The sequence below is a fragment of the Aquila chrysaetos genome, chromosome 2 (assembly GCF_900496995.4).
Source record: "Aquila chrysaetos chrysaetos chromosome 2, bAquChr1.4, whole genome shotgun sequence".
NCBI classification, from domain to species: domain Eukaryota; kingdom Metazoa; phylum Chordata; class Aves; order Accipitriformes; family Accipitridae; genus Aquila; species Aquila chrysaetos.
In genome coordinates, this window is record NC_044005.1 from 3,461,786 (window position 1) to 3,486,433 (window position 24,648).

The window sequence follows — 24,648 nt, forward strand, 5'->3', positions numbered from 1 at the left end:
CTGAGAGAGTTGGGGTTGTTCAGCCTGGAGAAGAGAAGGCTCCAGGGAGACCTTACAGCAGCCTCCCAGTACCTAAAGGAAAGCTGGGGAGGGACTTTTTACAAGGGCGTGTAGGGATAGGGCAAGGGGTAATGGCTTTAAACTGAAAGAGGGCAGATTTAGATTAGATGTAAGGAAGAAATTCTTCACTGTGAGGGTGGTGAGGCACTGGAACAGGTTGCCCAGACAGTTTGTGGATGCTCCATCCCTGGCAGTGTTCAAGGCCAGGTCGGATGGGGCTTTCAGCAACCTGGTCTAGTGGAACTAGATGACCTTTAAGGTCCCTTCCAACCCTAACCCATTCTATGATTCTGTGAAACCTGTAGAAAAATAAGTCCCTTACTCATACTCCAGGTAGTCCTTGATGTAATACAACTCAAGGAGGCTCCTCCCATAGCTGAGACATTTGAAAAATTAGCGAACTAGTGATCTTTATTCTTCTCCCTGTTGGACGCTTGACACAATCAAGAGTTGGTGCACAAAACAAACCGCACGCCACGACTGGTTTGAACCTGCCGCTGCAGCACGAACGCGAAAGCGCAGACCGTACGCGTCTCGCACGCAGCGGGGCTGGGGACGTAACCATCTTCTCTTTTTCCAGGCTTTGTACAAACTGTACAGCGCAGCAGCGACTCACAGACATTTGTACCACCACGCCTTCCCTGCACAGAAAGCGGAACCCGCCGAGGGCTCGGAGAGGAAGAAGGTGTAAGCCAGGCGCGTTGCCGTCGATGCATGAACGTCTCGTCCTCGTACCCATCACAAGCTCCTGCCGTGGAACAGGGAGAGCGGAGAACAAATTGCGTGTAAGGTGGTTTGGTGTGTTCGTTCGACAACACGGTGTTTGACGGGAAGATGTCAGCATGTTTTTCGTTTTGTTAATATGTACATATTGGTACTGCCGCAACTACAAAGTGCTTTTAATTTGTAATAGCCAGCATACTTCCCAGCTAATTTATGAAGCCTTATTTTCCCCTTCTTAATTAGTTATGAAGTCACTGAAGGAATCATAATTTACACGATACTGCAACTAAAAATCTTCCAGACTTTAGCATTATTCAAAAGGCAACTTATTTTCAGATACTTGAACAAGTTATAACATGTAACCAAGTTTTTTCTTCAATTAACTATTTAATTACATAAACACAATTAAAAATGTATTAACTTGCTTTATCAGAAACTGTAAGGGCACTTCTGCTATGGTATGTTAACGACCTTGTACGGAAAGCGTACTTTTCTGTTCGTAACCGATGCACAAAGTATCACTTTGTATATGTATTGGAGAAAGTTTCACTGTATTTCTGTATATATATTCATTATAGTGCATAGAAAGTGTGTTCAACAGTTCTATTCTTTTATCGTCAGAACTATTAAAGTTTGCTTTCGGTTCCTAAGAGGTTGGTTATCCAGGAAGCAGTTATTGACTCATGGGGTGAGAGCTTCTCCTCTTGGGTTTTTTTACATTCTTGGTTTCCTTTGGGCCTTCAGAATTGGTGTTTTAATGGTAAGTTGCTATTTTGAAAATAACTCAGACCCCTCCTCTGCCCCGGTGTGCCCTGGGAGGTGCTTCTGTCACTAATAAGGTAAAGCCAGGTTTTACAAGCCTTAGGCAAAATAAAATCTCCAGCTTTTAACAGCGGAGGAGAAGCTTGTTAAGCGAAGGAAGGCTCTTCGCCGAGGTCCACAGCCCTCTCGAGGGACAGCACCGGGTACGACCACCCCACTCATCTCGCTGTCCTGGTTTGCAGAACAGACACGTTTTACGGTACGGCAGCTGGCACCTGGGGCTGAGCTGTAACCGCTTCTGGCAGTCACGGGGAGTCGGCGCTCGCCGGCTTTTACAGAGGACGGTGCCAACCCCAACAGCAGCTTTACTGCACCCGGGCCTGGCGCAGGCCGGGGCGGCAGGAACGCCCTCTCCGCGCTGCGGGCCCCGGCGGCAGAGCCAGCGCGCAGCTCAGCTCCGCGCGCGCTCACTCGGTCGCTAAATGGGCACCGCTGAGCTCAGAGCGTCGGAACCGCAGCTGGCTTCAGAGAACCCGAGCTACTGGTTTTCGCCACCCCCAGTCAGATCTTTTTATTCATTATGAGAACATTTTATTTGACCTTCTAAAAAGCAAAGAATTAGTTGGACAACACTTCATTCATTGAACAAAATTATTTTTATTGAATTAATAGGATTTACAAGAAATGTATTTTTTTGTCTGCAACAATGTTTATTGCACTAAAAAGAATCCATAAATAACATTTCAGGACAATCAGTGAACCAAATGAAACTATTGGAGGGTAACTGTACAATTAAAAGTTTCCCCTCAGTAAGGAAGCTTTAATACAAGAGAAAAGCTCATTAAAAAAAAAGTAATTGTTGTTACATCCCTGATTTTTTCCATGGCATGGTACAGCTGGTTGGACAATGCTGTTACCTTCCCACATGACTGGGTCACATTTTATGAAATGCAGTTTACCTAGGATTTAAAAACCTGTGAAAAGTTTGCTTAGAGCTCTTGGTCTGTAAGAAGGTACAAATATTTCCTCTCTGACTAATTTCTGTGAAAACTAGTAGTAAAGCTAAAGTAGCAATGCATTAAAGTTAAAAAAATAAGGCAAATCAGACTTCACTTTCATGAAGCACTGGGTTGAGACTGATGAAATCCGCTTCTGCCTGGTTGTAGCCCTGGGTTGTTACTGAAACGGAACAGTGTCGGTGTTCCGTACGTTAAAGCTGTAAACAAAGAGCAGACCTCGAGAGAGAGGGACATGAAGTCCCGAGGGAAATACATGGAAATATTCATTTGGATTTTAACAAGGTTTTGAATCCAGGACATTTCACACAGTTGCAACTATTGCCCTTTAAAAATACATAGTCAGCTTCTTAATAATACAGCCGACTGCTAGAAAAAAGATACCAGAATCAAGTGTCTGATTAAACTCCGCGCTGGTTTTCAGAATAATAAACTAGTTCTTGTATGGAAAAAAGATTAACAAACATTTTTCATTTTTATAAACAATACATAATACATGTAGAAAAATATTCAAGAGGATAATAACAAAGGTGCAACATCAACAAAAATAAGCTGCCTTTTCAACAAAAGCACTTTTTCATAGTTTTAAGTGTGAAAACCTTTTAAAGCTCTTAGGTGTCCTCAGAAAAGTCTATTAAAGAGTTGTTAGCTTAAAAATTCTTGCCGTGCTGCTGGGCATACCACTGCTGCCTCTGCTTGCGATGCTCCAGCTCGGTGAGGAGGGCCTGCCTGTACGCTTCGTACAGCTTAACGATCCGTTCCAGTTCTTTCATGAAGAGCAGCTTCAGCATCCCCTGGTATGTGTCCAGGTCTGCCAGCTGGAAGAGCTCCCACTTCAGAATGTGATCGTATCTGTTTCGATAGAAAAGATGATTACCTACATGCCGCTGCGAGCAAATACACAGCATTTTATGCATTTTCTTAAGAACCGGCCTCACAGTTGCACAGCCACCGATCAGATTTCTAGCAAGCTACATTAGCATGTTTTATGTGAAGAAATGAGGTCATTAAGACCAAAAGAGATAGAGCCATGTCTCAAAGCCAGTTGGAGAAACATCACTTACAGCTAAACTGCAGAATCACTCATAATATGCCAAGATAAACTGTACAAATGCTAAAGATCCTATTAACTGATTATAATAAACCAATGGAGAAAATGCATTTTGGAAGCATTAAAACAGCAATTCCATTCAACAAGCCTTGAAATTTTAGTAGTAAAACATCCTTCAAAATTAGAGTAACTCAGAAAAAAAAAAGAATTATTTCAACAGCTTACCCTAACACTCCCCAGCAGGTACCTCCCAGAAGGCAGAATACTGCAAGTCTTCCCCCACAACACGCTTTTGTTTCCAAAGCATTCTTGTTCCAGTCTTAACAAGCACTCTTGGACGCTGTCCCCCTCTTGGTTAATTAGCAGCAATAATCTAAGTCAGTGTGTCTCAAACAGTGGGTTGGGAACCCCACAGGACCACGGAAGGGGGGTATCAGATAGCATCAGTGAGGACTGGGGGCGGGGAATCCGATTAGGCCATAATTAACGGCTGCAAGTACTCATGCCAGCAAGGGACCTCCTAACCGCCTGCAGCTATCGGCCACGATCTACCTGCCACGGGGGGAGCAGGGTGGGTGTCAAGGGAGTGACGCAAGCGCTAACAGCTAAAAATCCTACATGTTCTTACTCCCCACACTGGAAAAAATGAGCTGCTGTGGACCTGGGGAGGTCCCTGGAGACACATGCCAAGAGCCTGAAACACACTGGTGCCACCCCGAACTCCTCCGTTCGGAATATCCGACCTAGCTCCCCGCCTGAGATGGAAACAAGCTCAGCTGTGAAGTCAACCAATTACTGTTGTATTTCTTCCCACTTCCACCAGTTACAAGGAGTTGTTGGTTGAGCAAGGCAAAACATAGCGGCTTGGGTCATCAAAGCACCATCCACACTGTCAACACTTTCCTTGACGAGGGAAACGGACACTAGTCAGCAGTGCAGACCGTGAAAGCTCACAAGGCAACTACAAACAGGTGCGAGAAGGGGGCTACGCACAGACCAGCTTTGTTAGAAGCCACACTCATCGCTCTCCACGATGGAGAGCAGAGTACACGAAAACAAACCACAAAGAAAAGTAGGAGCACAACATCAATTCATAAAGCGGGAGAAACGACGTAGGAGGAAAGCTGCTGGTGTCACTAACCACTGCAAAAACTCCCAGCTTAGAGAGCTGCCAGCAACGTACATCTCGCCTTTCATTCGGTAGGTCTTCTCCTCTCCTACTCGACATGCAGCGCTGCTTTTCTTACAAAAGCTGCAGCACTGTCAGTGCTGGGTTTTTTTAGTTTTACTTTTTAATATGGAGCAATTCTGAATTTCTGTTTATACTCCTAACACTTTTTTTTTCAGTTTCTGAAACACATAAACATGCCCCTATCTTCAGACTTCAGGGCTATCAAAGGTGCTGCCATTGGATAGGTACAAACTTAACATAAGATGAGCCTCTTCGAGATAAGCCTCCCTTGTCTCACTAGCAGAGCTGAAGAAGGTCCCTGAAGGCTGCATTTTATGTCATAACTGCCCAACCACTCTTGTGACTAATCAAGGCTATGCCATTTCTCCTGCAAGTAATTTTCCACGATCAAAATTGGCACTCTAAGGTCTCCAAGAGAACCAGATAGCCGGTCAAATGAAGTCCAGTTTCACCATGGAGGTCTGTTCAACCATAACGTTAGTCACTGACTCGCTTTCATGCCACAAATTCTTCAAAGCTAGTGCTGACAATCTTTCACGCCAATCACGTGGTTCAACATTTCCCAAAATTAATATATATATAAAGGTAAATATTATAGACAAGCTATCCAAACTATTCAAGAAAGCAAGCATTTTTCTTCATTACTTCTTTTTTAATGGACCTCTTTTTGTGCGCATAGTAGGGGAAGGTTTCCAAGATCCTGGAAGAAAAACACTATTTCTAACAAAGTTTTCCAACAAAATCATGGTAATTCTACAGAGACAGGATTAAAGGTCTCTGGCTTATGGCCAGATGTCCAGTACTACCACCACACCGGGGGAATAGCTGCAGGATGGTATTAAGCAGGAGATGCTGGCATTCAGGACATTCCTCAAGGAGTTGGTAATTGAAATTGTCGTGGTTTAACCTCAGCCAGTAACTAAGCACCACGCAGCTGCTCACTCACTCCCCCCCCCCGCAGTGGGATGGGGGAGAGAATCGGGACAAAAAAAGGTAAAACTCGTGGGCTGAGATAAGAACAGTTCAGTAGAACAGAAAGGAAGAAACTAATAATGATAATAATAACAATTATAAAGTGACAATAATAACAAAAGGATTGGAATATACAAAACAAGTGATGCACAATGCGATTGCTCAACACTTGCTGACCGGTGCCCAGTCAGCTCCCAAGCAGTGATCCCCCACCCCCAGTTTATATACTGGACATGACATCACACAGTATGGAATACTCCTTTGGCCAGTCTGGGTCAGCTGCCCGGGCTGTGTCCCCTCCCAACTTCTTTTTTCCCTCTAGCCTTCTTGCTGGCTGGGCATGAGAAGCTGAAAAATCCTTGACTTAGTCTAAACACTACTTGGCAACAACTGAAAACATCAGTGTGTTATCAACATTCTTCTCATACTGAACCCAAAACAGAACACTGTACCAGCTACTAGGAAGAGAATTAACTCTATCCCAGCTGAAACCAGGACAGAAATAATTCAGGAAAAACCCAAGACACCGGGCCAACAGCAAGACAACTGTTCTGGTGAGCAACTTAGAGTGTGTTAGTTCAGGCTCTGAAGCCCACAAGGCCAAAGGTTTACCAGCGGGGACCTGGCTCATGTCGGTCAACGCATCAGTCAAGCGTTAACAGCCCACAGTGCAGACCTACCCGCATACGCTTAAATAAAGTAGTATAATGACTTCAGATAGCTAGATATATACCAAGGCTTAAAATAAACAGGCCGTTCTCTTTGATGGTCTCCTTCCACCTCAGCGTGATGACTGGAGAAGTCTGGCAGGGTGACATGAGCTAGCAGCCACGAAGAGACCAGCCTGGTTCAGGAAAAGACACGCTTCCCATGGCTCAGAGGGAACAAGGGACACAGAAACGACGTGTGACGCAGGTGTAAGCACAGTTCTCATTAGTGGGGATATCTGGGCTAACCTGGGTCTCCTGGAGAGACTCATGTGAGAGAACTTCAGGAATATCACCCCAAAATGAGCAGGGGTGCTAATGCTGCCCCTGGGAAGGGGACCTGAGCCGCACAGAGTGTCCTGGCATGGGCCTGACCAGCTCTGGGAATAGGACAAGCTGCAGAATTTCCTAAGCAAGGTGAGGAAACAGCAATTCCCCAACCCAGTTTTAATCTTGATTTTGTTTGATCCGAGTCTTGCTCTACAATAGGCATTTTAATGCTGCTTTACTTTGATAAAAGAAAGCCTTGATGTAGTTACATTTTCACTGCAATACCCCTCATTTCCTGCTTTTTCCCAGTGCTTCTGAACATACACCATTCATTTGCAATCTAATTTTCTTAACTTGGAAATAGGCAGCTGACTACTATAATTATTAAAAGAATAGAAGAAACTCATGGAATAAACAGAGTTGTTTGATCCAGCTGAATTACATGAGAATATATATTCACTTGAGTGGAGGCTGAAGCCAAAATATCAGTAAATTTATGCAAATAAATTGCATTACATATTAAAAGGATATATTCAGAAGGCTGTATGCATCAGAGAAGCACCAAGACATGCAGATGACTACCAAAAATGCTTCTGAGAGGAATTTTAAGAACTTAAATAACCACAGCTTCTATAAACTTCCTAAATACCAGCTTCTATATTAAAGTCATCCCAAGTCTTGACAGGGCTGCACTGCTAAAATCACTTTTCCCCAAAAGCAAGAAGAAACAAATTGCAGCTGTTTATCAACACGGAGATCAAACTCCACAGAGAGGCAAGCTGCTGCTTTTGAAGGTTTGCCAAGTACAACTATCTTTGTAAGCACTTGATTATTGAGTTTACGTGAACACCACCTTTCCACCTCTGCTCCTTTCCCTCTCATCAAGAGCTGAATTCAATTGCAGCAGGATTTCCCCTGCCTCACCCTGTGCTGATGAATCCTTTCGAATTTTCTGGGCCAATGGCATTTATTGAAGTATGTTCCACAGCAAGGCCGATTCTCAATGGAAGGCCTTGTTTCTTATAAAGGTGGCAATACAAGCAGGAAAGAAAACAAAGCTCCATCACATGCAATAATGCATTTGCAGGTTTTCTGGGGCCTGCAGGTTTTTTGTTTGCTCCTGAAAGAGATGCCTAGAGGAACAGGGCACAGAGTAACAGTACCTGACCTAGACTCCCCAGGCATTTTTTAGAAGGGCAACTAGTCACAGAGCCAGAATCGAGGGGAGAAAGCATGTTAGTACAAAATGCCTGTAGGGCGCAGGGCCTTCCCTCCTGGGTGAGAAAGCAGGAGCTTACTAGACAGAACACAAAGCCAGAATACTCTGTCTCCAGTGCTTTTCCCAGTAAATAGCAAGTATTTAATATAAAATAGGACACTTTCAACACAAGAGACACTGACCTGCCCTGAATATTTACAGCCTGTTGATTAGGGCTGGAAGAACAAAGTCCTGGGTTCAGATCTTTGTTCCAGAAGAGGTGCGGAAAGAACCTGAACCATGATCTCTCATATGAGGAAGGCATTTCTGGTCTCCTCACCCTCACAGTCCCATACATGCAGTCTGGCATACTGTGGGAACACCCACCAGACTGGTCTACCTAACTTGGAAGGTGGAGAAACATTCAATTTTAGAGTCTAGCATAGGGTTAAATGCAAGCCAGGAGTCTTGATTCCGCTGTGCTAAGATTCTGATAGCTGTACTTTTGCTCTCAAAACAAACCTTGACAGATGCCAGGAGAGAGGGGAAAAGGACGCTTCAAGACATCAAAAATACCTTGATATTGGAAATCGTTACCTCAAGTTATAACTAGACACCAAGGCCTCTTCACTGTGTAGTGAGCCAAATACCTTCTTTTTTATCTTAACAGTTTGACCATTTTTCACTGAAATAGGGAAGCATTACGGCTAACACCTACTAAACTCTCCACTAGACTTTTCCAGTGGCCACAATTCTTATTCTTCAGAGAAAGCTGTTGAAACAAAAGCTAACATTATCTATTTTTGCTATCATTATCTACTTCTTTCAACAAAACTGACTGGCCTTCAGTCAGCTAAATCAAGCTACAGTGTCAGGTGTCACTAACAAATCATAACAAAATACACCACGATGATTTCAGTGCAAAACTGTAGTGATAATCAACAGATTTTTACAGTAAATTTCAAATAGCAGATCGCAAAAGGTATTCCTCTACTACTACTATGAAAGCGTTTTGCCCACTTTCATTTTTGCAGCACAACACTGGAGGCTCATACTCAGCTTTTGGACAATACTACTGAAGAACTTACAAGCATTACTGGATGTTTTTCTCAAGCTTTAAGCCAGTTGCTTTGGCAACAGAGAAGAGGTTCATTATTAAAATTACACTGAAAATATGTAAGTGATCTTGATCTTAACTATGAGAATTATTTATCAATTGTTCCTTAAGAAGCCCTCAAGATGAGGTGACGCTAAGCCAGCTGCTACCACTCTCCCACACTTTTCCAATATAATATTAGCATAAAGCAGAATTTATTTCTTCACAGAAGTGTTTGAGAATTACAACGATATTCTTATTACCACCAGCACTGCTATAACAGAAGGCTAAAAGGATATTGGAAAACACATGATTTTTGATTCCTCTGAACAATGTAAATTCTATTCAAACATCTTGAATGTACTAAATGTTTTGGGTTTTGTTTGTGGGTTGTTTTTTTTTAAAATTTGTCTCAGCCTACTAGATATAAATAAATTCCTGATAAATTGTTTAAATGATCTTAAATTTGTTTCTCAAGTTTCAAGAGAAGTACCAACAAAAGTCCATACAACACAGGCTGAAATAGTTCAAACTACATTGTGTGGATGTGCCAAAGACCTAAATAAAGAAATGCAGCTGCAGCCAAAACCTAAAAGTATTTCTAGGAAACAAGTGCTCCCCTAGGTTACAGGAACTTAGTATGCCCCTGGTGCCTAAGTGTACAGGTGGATTTTAGGCCAATTTAAATCTTTATGGGCTGCTGGCAAGCCCAGTAGCCACAAGAAGTAATAAAACCCATTCAAATTACAGTTACTAAAAGCAGCTAAAAAAAAAAAGAGGGTTTTTTTTTGTGGAAGTCACTGAATATCATACACAGTCTGAATTTGCAACTACAGACTGACCTGCTCATTGCTGTAAAACTTAGTTCCTCCATATTCTTCTTATGAAAAAGTACATGATTTCATAATTATTAAAAAGTATCTGGATTTTTAAATTGCTTTTCTATTAGTGTTACTCTTCTGCAGAGCTGTACCCATTAGAAAATGTAATTTGTTTCATTATGTCAACTCAAGTCTTTTCTTGGAGGAGATCCTGTTCCTACAGCACTGCTTCTTTGAAAAAAACCTTTTTACTACCACTTAGTTTTTAATTAAAGTTCTTGGATAGAAACACAGATTTCAGTCTGTATTCAAAATTCTTAATTGTGAAGGAAAATTTGTATGTCTTTTTTAAAAAGGAGTAAGATATACATTAAGACTTAACACCCTAAAAATATTTCACATATTTTATAAGCACGTGGTACTGTTCTCACAAATACACTGAAAGTAAACCACATCCTCAACTCTCGAATATATCATTCTGCAAGTCATGTGAACGGCAAGAAGTACTGTGATGATTTTAAGTAATGCCTAATACAAAGCAAACTAATGCAATGAACATAGAATCATGGAATGAGTTGGGTTGGAAGGGACCTTAAAAGAGATCATCTAGTTCCAACCCCCCTGCCATGGGCAGGGACACCTTCCACTAGACCAAGTTGCTCAAAGACTCATCCAACCCGGCCTTGAACACTTCTAGGGATAGAAATGGATGGAAGTTCTGGTACAACTTCCTCACGCATTGTCAGCAATAGTTCTTATGCAATTAAGAAATAGATACCAGCTAGAGTTCTACTTTCAGTCATCGAAATTCATTTGTTTTCCTTCCTTCTAAGCTACACATGCATAGTGTGAAATGCAGAGGAAAAAAAAAAGCTCACTTTACAGGAGCCCTGGCATAGACCTGCAGCCAGTCTGGAATCTCTGCCGTGTGGTAGGGGTTTGCGGGGACAAGGAGAGGCTGGCTTCTCTCAGCTTGCTGTGGCTGGTAAGTCACTGGGGGAGGCTGGTCATAACGGGGAACGCTGTACAAAGGAAGACAGAGAAAGTCCGTAACCTCCAAGCAATAACTTAAGACATACTGATATAATTAAATTGTTAACATTATTACACAGATTAATACATGCAAAGGCCGATGATGCAACCACATGGGTGGAGTGTTGCCTCAGCAGGCCTATACCGAGAGCAGCTTTCTGTTGCTATTTTTGTGCTTCACTCCAATCAACTGTAAGTGTTCCTGCTATCTGTTAGCACACAGTAAAATTCACCTTAGACCTACCCACCTAGTGCCTGCTACCTAGATACTAAAGCAGAACAAAAAACGATACCTGTTTTTAAAACATTAAAAAGGCAAGTATTGATTCAGCCAAATAATCCACCATCTAATATGTTAGAACAAATGTATTCAGGCAGCAGCTGACAAGAGTTATTCCATTTATAACAAAGGACATCCTCATATGTGTATCTTTTGTGCCACATGTTAAAAAAAACTTTCCCTTCCTGGGTAACGGCAAAATAGACTGAGTAGCAGAAATTAACTGTTAGATTTGGTGTATAGTAACTTTATTTTACCTTTAAATTACGAGTAGCTAAAATACCGATTTTCCTTCTAGACAAGACTATGTTTCAGATGGTATATGCTATTTGTTCAGACAGTCTCCTGGAATATCAGATCAAGTTTCTTTTCAGTCTACAATTCAATTATGTTCTCAGCAACTTTGTTGTTTTACTGACAGTTGAAGAGAATAGCTTCTTTGTTTTAGTGAGTTAGGAACAAGATCCTGTTTCTAAACTTAAGACAGTAACAGATGAGACAAAAACCTAACAATTACAACTTCTTCTAAAAATCTTAGTCAAGAACCAATAAAGCTTACTTCTAAAAATAAGTAGGTTTTGGCACGTTATATATGAGACAAAACCAGTTCCACTTTCTTAACCGGATTAAGAAAAAAAACCCCAATCACAGAAGAGGAGGTGGATGTCTTACCTGGGAGCACAAGGATGCTTATATTGAGCTCTTTTATTGATGTGATCTACGTAATACACTCCAAATTCTGCTGACTCAACTCTCTCCCATCCCGGAGGCAGTCCTTCACGCTCGAGTGGATGGCTCCAGTGAGTTGTATTAGTGTTATGATCTATATAGTATTTCCTTCCTCTAATAGTCCAGTCCACTGACCAGCCGGGAGGAAGAGGTAAATCTTCAGAACTATGATTTGTTAAGTTTCCTAGAGATGTAGCAGCAACTCTACCGATGCCTAAAAAAAAAAAGAAAGCAACGTTTAGCCAAATTGATAATACCCAAAACCAACATTACATACAAAATCAACTTCCCTCCCCACCCCCCACATCAGGCACTCTTATGAACTTTGAACAATACCATGGTGTTTACAGTGTATGCGCTTGTACGTTACTAAAAAAGTATGATCAAGTCAAAATAGCTATTCCCTTTTAAGTCTCACTCGTTTCACTCTCCTCCAACTCCAGATTCACTACACAGCTTCATTCAGAAACAGTTAAAATATCCTTGCTTTTTCAATTGGAGACATATATTAGCATACGTAACAGGGGTGAAGCTGTTATTATTGTCTCAACTTGCTGAGCAGAGAGAGCTGAGAGGAGATTACAGATGTTAAAGCTTTACATAAATGACAGTTTCTGTTAATATGCTATTACAGCTGCATCAAAACTATTTATCTACAAAAACCCCACAGCTATTTCTTTTTCTACTTACAGTCAGAAATTACAACTATCTAGAAAAATCACTGAATACCAACAAAGCTTTTCAGATTAACCAGTCAAGAACAGTAACAGGACCAGGTAAACTGAGAGAGGAGGGACAAGTAAAGTTAGCACTATCCTGCGCTGACCGTTATTACTGAAGCGCATGCAATCACGGCCAAAAAGTGTCATCAGTAACAAGAGAAAACAGAAAAGCTGGATCTGTGCAGGATCCTGCACAAGCCCTTTGCTGAACACAGTCATCCTGTGCACACTGAAGTTGATGTTGCCATGTTGTATTGCTGGGCTGGACAGTCAGACCTTGGAAGTAAGTTTCATTGTCTAGTAGGCTGTACATCTGCCTCTCTACATCCTGCTCTTCTCAATGCTGAAGAGGCACGTGAAGAAAAGTAATTTCGAGCTTTTCTTGGTGATGTGGGCTGCACTAGGAGAAGGGCTTCTCCAGCAAGAGAACTAAAGCCTAGGTGAGTTGTATGGGCGGTAGGAGAGCTGACAGGAATCAGTAGTTGATTAAGTTCCTACCTGTGCCCTAGAAACACAGCACATTTAGGATTTATCACTACATAGGCTGATTTAAGAGACTGGTCACTAGCATTTTAAAAAAATACAGGATTTGTTGTAACATACACACAGTTTTCACATTTTAAAAATTAGCGTGCTAGGTGCTGAGAGAGGTACTGACAAAACAAAATTCCAATTTCATCTTTTCCTTCCTTCTATATACTACGGATACTTAGGAAGCTAGCTGAAATAAAAGCTGTAATAATAATTACAGAAAACAAAAAACCCTCCAAAACAACCAAACCCCCAAAACCCCAACCACAAAAACCAAGTGACATCATCAAGAATTTTGCAGGTCTCTTTCCATTCCTTGGAAGCCTACTACCTACTGGACGTGCTGGCCCAAATTCAACTCTCTTTTTTAAATCCTTTTACGTAGTTACCTTCTGTTACCCACAGTTCTACAGTAAAACAGTCTCTGGCTTTAAAGAAACTGCAATTACCTTTTCATCCCACAATCAAATGCATCTATTCAATCACTGTATTCATCAGAGTTTGTGTGTTACCATTTCCCATGGCCAGAAGAAGGGGTATGGGAGCCAATTTTTGCACTTTCTTAGAAGTCAGGGAGTGACGCCATCACAAGCACCACATTTACTTACTGAGGAATACACCCCTTTCCTTCTGTTTTTCAGAAATAACATTTTTGTATGATTGTTTTTTGAGAGAGTGGAAGGGAAAGGCAGAGTCTCTCTCATCTAAAGCATACTATTAAAAAGAGGTTTCAGGTGTGGTCATCAACTCAAAAAGACAACAGTAATACTAAAGTAGCAGCAAAATTGTAATATTTCTCAGCCAATTTCATACTCATCTGCCGACAAAGGCAACAGTCCTCTTCAACAATACGTACACAATATATCATGCTAGCCAAGGGATGTCATCTATTTTAAGCATTAGTTTACATACAAAATGACAGACTGAAAACTGGATGGGCTGTCATTCTAATACAAGATAGCAGTCATCAACAAAGTAATGGAAAGGCTCCAAAGAAACTGAATAAATAAAAAATAAATTAAAAAAAAAACCTCAAAAACTTCCTCCTGAGCACTGTTCTTTAGAACATTTGTGCTCATCCACAAATCTTTTTCTAGCCTTGTCATGTTCTGAACTATTTGGCCTTAAAGTATTTCTTCTTGTTATAGTACTTACCTATTTGTTAGCTTTATAAAGGAAAGCTGATGGCTGTGTTCATGTGATAGCTCCCACCTCTCATTAGGATTAAGCAACCTAGACCTTTACTTCCAGTGAGAAGAAACATCCCGGAGGCTTCCTGACCTTTAGCAGTACTGGGGCAGGAAAACTATTTCAGACCCTAGCTACGGTTATGTCACTGGTTTTGTTTTCATTCCAATGACAAAATACAAACATTTAAGCTTCTTGAACACACTGCACTTTGGATAAACAAATTCAGTATTTTCTCCAATTAACTGGACCGCTGTGTTGTAATTTCATGTACGTATCAACAGCGACTATTAAATCACCACTACCAGAAGATCTGAACACACAAACTTGACTGGGGGAAAGAATTTTCACAAAGGCTTAAACTTATTTTTCTGTTTACTGTTAAAACCAGCACATGTCAGTATTTTTGTTACAGTTCCTCCTACTTAAATTCTATCATGATTCCAGCAGCAAATACATATATACTTTTTCCTTCAGGTAAAGGCTAATGCTTTCTAACATTTGGAAGCTGGTATTAAAAGTTGCACAAGCCATCCTCTGCACCACAAGTTATCTTGACACAATGTCTATATCTCTTCACACAAAAGCCTGAGAAGACTGGGAGCTGGACTTGGGTAGTGAGGAAAACCAAAATCTAGATTACATAGAGAAATCACCTAGAAAACAGGCTAAAAAGCAACGCTGCACCCGATGGAAAGGCAACACTGGCAGCTCTGTTTGCACAATCATTTAATTCTAGCTACATCGTTTCTCCCAATGCCAGGTTATTTTCTTTCATTTCCAAGATGCAAAGAACAAAAATAATACCAGACAGAAATGTATTATATATTCCTTTTGCCATTTTGACTTCATATATGAAGAAGCAGAGCCATACTGTTACAATAAACTTAAAAAGCTGCATCAGTTACCAGTTTTGAACAGTGTTCCAAGCCTCTACAACCAGCAGGCTCTAATTATGAAATCAAAGGCCAGATTTATAAACTGACAGTTGCAAATACTTCAGGTTGTAGACCATCACGTATAGTCTTAACGTGCATTTTTGCCCTTAAAATCACAGATCATACTGAAATATTCTGTGTGCTGGAAGTTTTAGGATGTCAGGTAACATTCATAGTGTCTTACAATCATCCACCCACTATGGCATTCAAATCGGCAATTAGTACAATTTAGATGTGTGTTTATATAATTGCAGTTACTAGAGATCAGAAGAGATTATATATTGGTTTTCCTTATAAAACTCAGCAGATGCTTCCTTCGAGGGAGAGAGGATACACACATTAAGAGAAATAGGTCCTGCTATGACTTTGAACAATAAGAGAAGATGAAAATTGACTTTCATATTGCCCTGGTTTCAGCTGGGATAGAGTTAATTCTCTTCCTAGTAGCTGGTACAGTGTTCTGTTTTGGGTTCAGTATGAGAAGAATGTTGATAACACACTGATGTTTTCAGTTGTTGCTAAGTAATGTTTAGTCTAAAGTCAGGGATTTTTCAGCTTCTCATGCCCAGCCAACAGGAAGGCTGGAGGGGCACAAGGAGTTGGGAGGGGACACAGCCAGGACAGCTGACCCAAAGCGGTATTCCATACCATGTGACGTCATGTTCAGTATATAAAATGGGGGGAGTGGGGCTGGGAGGGATCACTGCTCAGGAACTAACTGGGTGTTGTTCGGCAAGTGGTGAGCAGTTGCATTGTGCATCGCTGGTATATTCCAATCCTTTTATTCTTATTACTGTCATTTTATTATTGTTATTATTATCATTTTTAGTTTCTTCCTTTCTGCTCTATTAAACTGTTCTTATCTCAACCCACAAATTTTACTTTTTTTTTTCCTGATTCTCTCCCCCATCCCACTGCGGGGGGAGGGGGGGAGCGAGTGAGCAGCTGCGTAGTGCTTAGTTGCTGGCTGGGGTTAAACCACGACATGTATATATACACACCTGTAAGTATCAATAATAAGACTGAACAACAGTCCGAAGAGTAAATTTGCACATGATCTTTTCCAAAGTATAAACCAAAGAAGAAAGTTACAAGACAGCCTAAACCCATCTACTCTGAACACTATCTTTTCTGTGTCATATTGCCAAAGTATGACACTCTTCTGTGTTTAAATTTCAGCTAAGGTCTTCGCCCTAAAGCATTTTCATAGCAGCCTAAAACTTCACATGGGATTTTACTGCACACACCAAGAATATTCTCTGAATCATGGGCTGGTACCAGATTTACATAGCACAATGCAAACTATCCACACAAAAAAACCCCAACTTAGAACTTGAACCATTTCTATCAAAACATCTAGTGTAAAACCTGTGATTTTCCTATTGATGGAGGATATGATCTCTACCACAGGATAAGCAAAACCAGACTCATCAAACCAGTTCACTGTAACTACTCAGGGTTTTCTTACTCACATACTGTTCTATCTATGACAAGACAGAAATTCTCATTCTTCCTGCTTTCCCAAGGAAGAGAGTTGTTTAAATTATCTGCTTTTCCAAATATTATATGTCTCCTTTCCTCTGCTTAAGGAGGAGCACTGTTCTTTATAAACTTGCCTGAGTGGCACTATGAAATCTCAACAATGAATTTAAATTTATGCAATTGTAAATCCTTTTCAGGCTGCCTCTTTAGAACTTGTCCAGCCTAATTTGTTAATTCTGTTTCATAATGGTATATGTTTGGGGTATTTTTTTGGTTGAGCTGTTGCTTTTAAGGAACATCAATATTGAACATTATTTGTGCCTTTTTTTCCTTCTCTTTAAAATATAGTATCTTCAGTTTAAGGTCTTGAATTAATTGTCAACCAGGCCAAGAGGCATTATATGCTGTTCCAAAGTGAAAGAAAATCCTGCTCAATGCAGTTTGCTTGGTTAGGAGTATCACTGTGTATGTTCTCAACACTTTGAAAAAAGAAAGTGCAAAGGAACAGTAACCACTTATTACTAGTATTAACAAGATTTAAAATACTCAAGAGTTTTAAGTAAGGCCATGCCCTATATTCAGTCTTATTCCCAACATCTTCAAAAATAGGGTGTTCTAATACCAGAACCCAAACTTTAACTTTGAGCACCACATTCCAGTGCATTATAAGATATCAGTGCTAAGAGTTCCTTCATTTAATACTCTTCTCTTAAAAACATGTTAAGCTAATAACGTTACAAATGTGAAAAATATGTAGTATCTTCTTTAGTCAAGGGAGTTCTGTTTGGTTTGTTCCATTAGTATGGAACAAAGAAAACTGTAAGTGATATGCGTTAATGCTTTCACAGCCCAATCAAGGGGTTTTTATTTTAAAGGCAATTTGCCTGGAAAGAAGTCCAAGTTCTTAGGAGGAAAGGTTTCCAGGTCAGCAAAGGGCACTTTTTCAGTCTGCCTGGCAGGAAGCTCAGCAGAAAAATCGTATCACCAGACCAGTCCAGCATAAAGGGAAAAGAGCAAAAACACTAAGAGAAAAGTCTCTGCTTATTAGATACAGTGCTGATGGAGGCAGAGAAGTTTCAGAGCCTATGAACTCCCCGCAACTAGCTTCAACCAAATTTCAAAGTGTTGAAGAACATATCTGGCCAAACAAAAGGCCTTCGTATTTGTCTTTAATTAGGTCAATTGTCTTGAGAGCCTTTTTTCAGGATGCCAAAATCCTCTCCCTTCCCCTCATCAAACCAGGATGAAGAACAGGAAGAGAAAATGAAGGAACTGTTTAATTGTAAGGGAGTAAGTAATAATAAAACAGCAAAAAGAAGTTCCAATAACTATCTTGTTTAGATAGGTCTGCAGGTTCTAGGCCTTCCTAACCTGTTCCAAAGCATCTAAAGGTACTTCCTGAGCACAACTATCTCGTTTGTCAGAGGGAATGGGGCATTCCAAGTAAGCATAAATTCACAAATAGGAAATGACAGGAAGTACTTTGAAAGCTTCAAAAAGTATGCTACAAAGAAATTACTGCAAAATCAGCACAAAAGAAGAAAAGGGCAGGAATTGCCATTTGTTTAAAAATGAATGAGGTGTACAGACCTAAAAAGAAAAGCCCTGCCACTTTAGCTCTAATTAATAATTAGTATTTCTTTATTTTGCTCTTATATTAAACACGAACACCAGTTTGCAATTTTTAAGGGGTACAATTTAACATGAGATGAACCTACTTTTACTAAAGCGCACTGGATTCTCTGTTCATAGGATTACTCATTTTTCTCCTCTGACATCACAGTCAACTGTGTACAATCCACCACCAGAAAGTGCCTTTACACTGTGATTTTAATCTCAGCAATTTTCATATACACATAAGAATTTTTTAGCTTACCGCTCAAACAGGTACAAATAACTCTGAGGTCTTGGTTACAAGTTAGTTCCAATCTATACTGTAGATATAACTTCAACCACAGACCTCCCCAAACCTTTAACCTAGAAGAGAGGAAAGAGATGTCGAGGAAAGACAGGTAAAGTCTCTTAGAATTAAGCTTGAAATGGACACTAAAAAAAATTTTCAAGAAATGCCACAGAGGTAGCTAAACACACAAAACTAGGAAATATCTCAACTGAAGACATTTTTCAGGAAAGCCAGCAGCACTAGACTGCTAACTAAAACCAAATCTAATGAAAATAAGAAAAGGAGGACATGGTAGAATTGAATCATACTGAGAGAGAAAACATGACTTCAAGGAGAAATGCCTATGAAAGAACATATCAATGCTGTCAACATCATGGGACTTTCTTAAATACTTTGCTGAATACTTTGAGTATGATGATCTCAATAAGAACATGTTTTCAACTTATCTCCAAATTATAAAGAGGAGAATCTTTATTTTGAATGAAAGCTGAAATCTGCATGCATCTCTTCACTTCCACACTGCTGCTTCTCCAAAGTCATCTCATTTGTAAACAACTCTGAATGAAACATCACTCACCAATAGCCAAGAGTACCTTGTGCTCATCAGGCAACGTTTCTGTAGCAGTCAACCCAAACCATAACAAAACTGACTGAGGGCACCTTCTGAGGGAGGGTGGGAGAGGAGGAAAAGGGTAGAAGGCAGCATTTACAGATTCTAGCTAATAAACAGACTTATACCTTGAAACTGTAGGTATTAGGCAATTTTGTCATCAATTATCTTAATGAAGAATTTTGGTTAGGTGAAACATTTAGAAACAACAATGGAGATGTGTAAGGAAAAAGTAATTTAGACAATGAAAGCAAAAGGCCTGCCTCAGTATTCTGGAAACGCAGGAAAAAAGGAACTAGAAGTTACAGAAAGATTAGTGTAGCTCGAGGAAGACATGGAAGGTTTGAAGACAATGCATGGTTCAAATAAAAAGAAGCTTAACGGCGAGACGAAAGAAGTAAGAAAATCTAACGTCTTATTTTTGGCCACACAATTCTTTTATGGAGAAAAAGTAACAGCAATTCTTGAAAAGTAAAGGACATAGGTCGATAGTCTTACTGCAGTGAAACTGAAAGAGGAATTTAAGAGTTCATATTCCATGTCGAGATGAAAGGAAAAAAAAATAGAGGAAAAAGGAAGCACTTTGGCAGACAAAAGGCTCACCTTTTTTGTCTCTCCCTACAAATGCATAAGATTGAATACTCACCCGTTACAAAATATGCATAGAATTCGTTCAAACTACTAAATGTAAAAATATGAGAGTGAATGACAAAGACCAAACAAACATCAGCTCCTTTATGATTTCCAGTGGCTAAGGGGGCAGGTAGACAAACGGGGTGGTGGTGAGGGAAATATATTTTTAGAAAGAAATCCATGTTGCTACAATTGAGAAAAATACAGCTATAAAGTCCTACTTCCAGCTTGTTTTAAAAATCTTCTAGATTAAACTCCACTTTCAAACTAATAGCTACAGCTCCCTTTCCACTTAACATTGTTTCAATTCTACACAGCAGCAGTACCATTTTTTGGCATCTTCCTCAGCATACACAGTTACTGTAGCAATGTCGAATGTTAAATTGATGGATTGGTTTGTGAAATCCTCCCCTCCTACCTCCTCCCTACAATATTGCAGCACACACTAACAGTTGCTCGTTATCTGGACCAGGTAAATGTTTAATGACTGCTGGCTGAACAACAACTGACAGAGATGGAGGGCTTTCATGCAAAATCTGGGTAGATCAGACGTATTAGCGTGTAGCAAAATAGAAGAGGATTAAGGTAGCAAGTCTTAAATCTTAGTATTTTAGAATTTACTGGCTGACAGCAGAACCACTAGCATTACTCTTCTGTCACTTTTCATTGAAATGTTTCTGTAGTCAAAAGCCCATAACGCATTGTCAGGTTATAATTCCATACACAAGGTCAGCAGCCTTAAATGTTGACATTTTTCCTAGCAGATTTATTTTTCTAGACAGGAGATTTATTTTAGTAGCGGCTATTTACTATTTTGTTTACAGATTACAAGTAATGACAAACTAACAACGTATTTCATATTGAAGGTACGTTATTTACAGGTTTGAAATGTTTGTTTCAAACTCCTCCTTGAACATAGTTTCCATAGTATATACAGTGCTCAAATACAGCCAAATTTACTACTTTTAAGGTCACCTTTCTATGGCCAAGATTGTAATCCCAGGCTTTTTATTCCACCAATAGACTCACAACAGCACACTGCACCAAAGAATTACTGTTTAGTGTCATCACAGATATAATAAAATATTTAAAAAAGCAGTATTTAATGGCTTCTTTTTTTCTTATGCTGTTCTTCCCTTAGAAAACAAAGACAAGTTCCAGTGAATTTGAGGGGGAAACAGGCATATTTACAAATGATATTACAAGCTAAAAGAAAAAAAAAAAATAATCAAGGACTAGAAAGTCAATTTCAGCACCAACTACATGTCAATTTGCCAATTACACAAAGCAGGCATCCCTTCCTTTGACTATTTATAATAAATTATTTTAATTCTTGAGGTCAAATTAACACAATAAAATTAAATAATAACACAATGATATTTAAAATACAATAAGACGGCAATGCTATAATTTAGAGCTGTTGGTTCTTCTCTACATCATGAAAATAGTACCTGTGCCCTAATGAATAAAATTCCTTGCTAGTTAGCAACTGAATCAACTTTGTCACAAGGAGCTGCATATACGCTTGGCATTAAATAAAAAAACTTGCTCAACCATACCCCATTTATTTAATAAATAAATCATGATTTAAGTATATTTTTTCCTTTCCGGATATATGCAAACTCTTACCTCTAAGAAATGTGAACACGTAGTGTACTCTGATCACAGAAATGTCATTAAAATAAGCTCTGTCCCACACAGCATAACTCCTAAAAACATGATCCTGATCATCTGGCTATACCTCTGCACCTAAAGTCTTATCAAAACCGTATTTTTAAAAAAACAGCAATTAATCAATACTTACCTGAAGTGTGCCTCCCGTGATTCTGTGACATCCTCTGGAAAAGATCGCTGTTGTGTTCATAATACCTGTAGTCCTCATGTACGCGATCATTTAACTGACGTCTCCTCTGGGCATCATAAAAATGATCGTAATAATAACAACGGGCACCAGCATCTCCATTTTCCAAAACAGAATTAGCTTCTGTTAAAAAGGACTGGGAGGAAGAGCCGTATTCTCTAGGGACGTCAGCTAAACTTCTTGCGAGATAGGAAGGCGCAGACAGTCTGTTGCTTTCACGTCTCATTATTTCATGAGGTGGCCTCTGCACTGGAGTTCGAAGGAAACTCTGGTTTCTGGAAACAATTCCATCTCCACCAGAAGCATATGCAGAAGACGTTGAGTCAGGAGGACAGATATCAGTTCGTCTTGGAATGGTTGGACCGTGACGGATAAATGAAGGCATCAGATCTGATATACAGCATTAAAAGAGAGACAAGAACTTTGGCTGTACTTACACATAAAGCGTTTGGCTACCCACAATGCTGATATACACCACGAATTGAGGAAATTCAAATGCTAGAGCCCCTTTTTAGGCACCTCTAATGCATATGCAAGTATAATGGTAATGCTGCAGTTGGTACTGGTACAACAGAAACCATCATACCCTCCACCAGCATCAAACTACTGCCAAAAGAGTGCAGTTTTGCCAGTATAACTGCATCCACAATAAACAAAAAAAACCCAAACCCAAACCCCATCAAAAAGCACATGCCAAAAAACCCCCCAAACCACCCCACACTGTGCTGTAGCTACATCAGCCAGGCTTCATACCTCTCTACTAGAAGGGTCAAGAAAATCCAAGTATCCTGGCTACCACTCTACCACTTCATTGGGACCACTGTCCTTATGAACTCAGAATAACTGAAGACATTAATGCTTACAGGAATCCATGACAGAATCAGGAACAGAATTCATACTTTCTCCACTAATCACAAAGTTCAGCCAGCAAAATGCTGTTATTCTGCACACATTAAGTTCTCAAATTCTCATGAAGATACTTCACTTTCTCCTTTACCTAAAGAGGTTTTGCACATGAACAGTGACATCTATTTATACAATTTCAGTGCCTCCCTCCAGTAAGCGATACATTGCTCCTCTCCTTACTATTACTTTCACCAAATAACTAGTTTCCCTCCAGGTGAGCCAACAGAAACTATGACTTTCATTTAGGAGGAGGTTATGTCTATTATTAATTACTTTTTATTAATAAGCTCTTATAACTTAGGGTAAAAATTCAGTGCATCCCAGAAGGTGTCATCAGTAAATCTAGAATTGATATAAAGCAGTCATGTAATAGCTAGTCATTACATCATGGCAAGCAGCACGTGTAAGAGGTGTTTAACCCCTTAGACATGCCTACAGCTTAATATGAAAAAAAAATTGTGGGTTTGTTTTGTTTTGTTTTTTAAAAGACCAAGTCAATGTAATCAGACTACTAGATGATTTTGCCTGTTGACTGGGGAACCAGCTGTTCATGCAGCAAATACTTCCAGAAAAGCTGAGTGCCAGCTCCTGCCAGCGAATCAGTTGTTGCTAGTTGTGATCTCCACGCTAATCCTGCATTTGTAGCATAATACATTTCAGTCTCAGGTTGTTTTCAAAGGTTAACAAAAAGAAACCTAAGTGCACTTTCAACGTGTATTTGCTAGCGTTCTGTACAGTCCTAGCGAAACCAGGACTGTGGCATCATCGTCAGGTTAACCACGCGAACATCAGTGCATCCAAGGTACGTAGCGGTGACCTCATCAAGTTGATTCATGGCTAAGAACTGGAGCACTTGCTTCCGCAGGGATTTTATGCAACTGTCTCGTACAGTTAACTCATTTTCAAAGCACACACCTTTTGGCAGTGCACACAGCCTCGATCGGGAAAACAACCACTGACTTTGGAAAGAGAGAGACGATCTGTTCTGCTCACCTGAAAGATACCTGTTTGGAGACTATCTTAACCCCTACCTGCTGAAAGCTGAGCAACTCCTGCTGAGAAAATAAAACCAACCCAAGTTTATCGTCAGCACCTGGCGGTACGCTAGGCGTAGAGCTCCCTTTTAAACTCAAGCCTCCCTTTTCCAGGTCTCACCTCCCGCGCCTCTCAACAGCAATTCCCCACACCCCCTCTCTCCCCTCACGAAGGGACCCCCCGCCCCCCCAAAGCCGCGCAGGGCCTCCCGGGCCCACCGGACCGCCGTCGTAGCACACAAAGGAGACGGCCACCCCCCCGCCCGGCCTCGGGCTTGTCCTCCCAACCCGCCCCCGAGCCCGCCGAGCCCGTCCCCGACACTCACTGCGAAGCAGAGGGCTGGTCTCCTTCTTCACGTACTTGCCCTGCACCTCGCCCGGCTTGGAAAGCTCCGTCCGCGTCTTCTTCCGCGACAGCATCCCACCTCCCGGCCCGCTACCACCCCCCGCATACCCGGAGCCGCTCCCCGCTCCGCAGGGCAGGGCTCGACCGCCCCGACTCCGCCTCAGGCGCGGCGGCGGTTGCTCCGCGCTCGCATGGCCGCGCACCGGGCCGGGGCGGGGGGTGTGAGAGGATCAGCGCTGAGGGGAGACGGCGGCGGCGCGCGGGGGCTTGTGGGAAAGCGGCCTCCGCCCTCCGGGGCAAGGCCGCGGGGTAGGGTAAGGGGACGGGGGCGGGCGCTGGCGCTGTCACTCACAGCGCCCCCGCGCGGAGGGGAGGGCGCATGCGCCGGGGGGGATGGCGGGAAAGGAGCCGCCTCAGGGCCTGCCCGCGCAACAGGACAGGGACCCGTGGGCACCGGCGGCGGGTAATGGCGGGCTGCCGACGGATTCTCCTCCCCGGTGGGAGAAGGGACCCCTCACCCGGCTGGGGAGGACCACCGCTGCCTCGCCGGCCGGGGGGAAGCGCAGGCCCCGGAGGAGCTCAGTG

The 24,648-nt window shown here is 41.3% G+C and overlaps 2 protein-coding genes across 4 annotated transcripts in view; one reads left to right on the top strand and one right to left on the bottom strand.

Annotated features, from left to right (window-relative positions):
- Positions 1 to 1,433, top strand: part of ATL1 (atlastin GTPase 1) — a 32,999-nt gene extending 31,566 nt beyond the window's left edge. For all 3 annotated transcript variants that reach the window (XM_030036065.2, XM_030036056.2, XM_030036071.2), the window contains one exon: positions 641 to 1,433. In XM_030036065.2, coding sequence (XP_029891925.1) covers positions 641 to 751 — 111 coding nt within the window. In that variant the 3' untranslated portion in view covers positions 752 to 1,433. The remainder of the gene's footprint in view (positions 1 to 640) is intronic.
- Positions 1,434 to 2,182: 749 nt separating this feature from the next.
- SAV1 (salvador family WW domain containing protein 1) lies at positions 2,183 to 24,312 on the bottom strand. Its single transcript, XM_030036083.2, has 5 exons — positions 24,044 to 24,312; positions 21,721 to 22,167; positions 11,853 to 12,123; positions 10,747 to 10,890; positions 2,183 to 3,413 (listed from the first exon to the last, which is right to left on the bottom strand). The coding sequence occupies exons 1-5, from the start codon at positions 24,135 to 24,137 to the stop codon at positions 3,212 to 3,214; spliced, it is 1,158 nt and encodes a 385-aa protein (XP_029891943.1). The 5' UTR covers positions 24,138 to 24,312; the 3' UTR covers positions 2,183 to 3,211.
- Between the last annotated feature and the right edge of the window lie 336 nt (positions 24,313 to 24,648).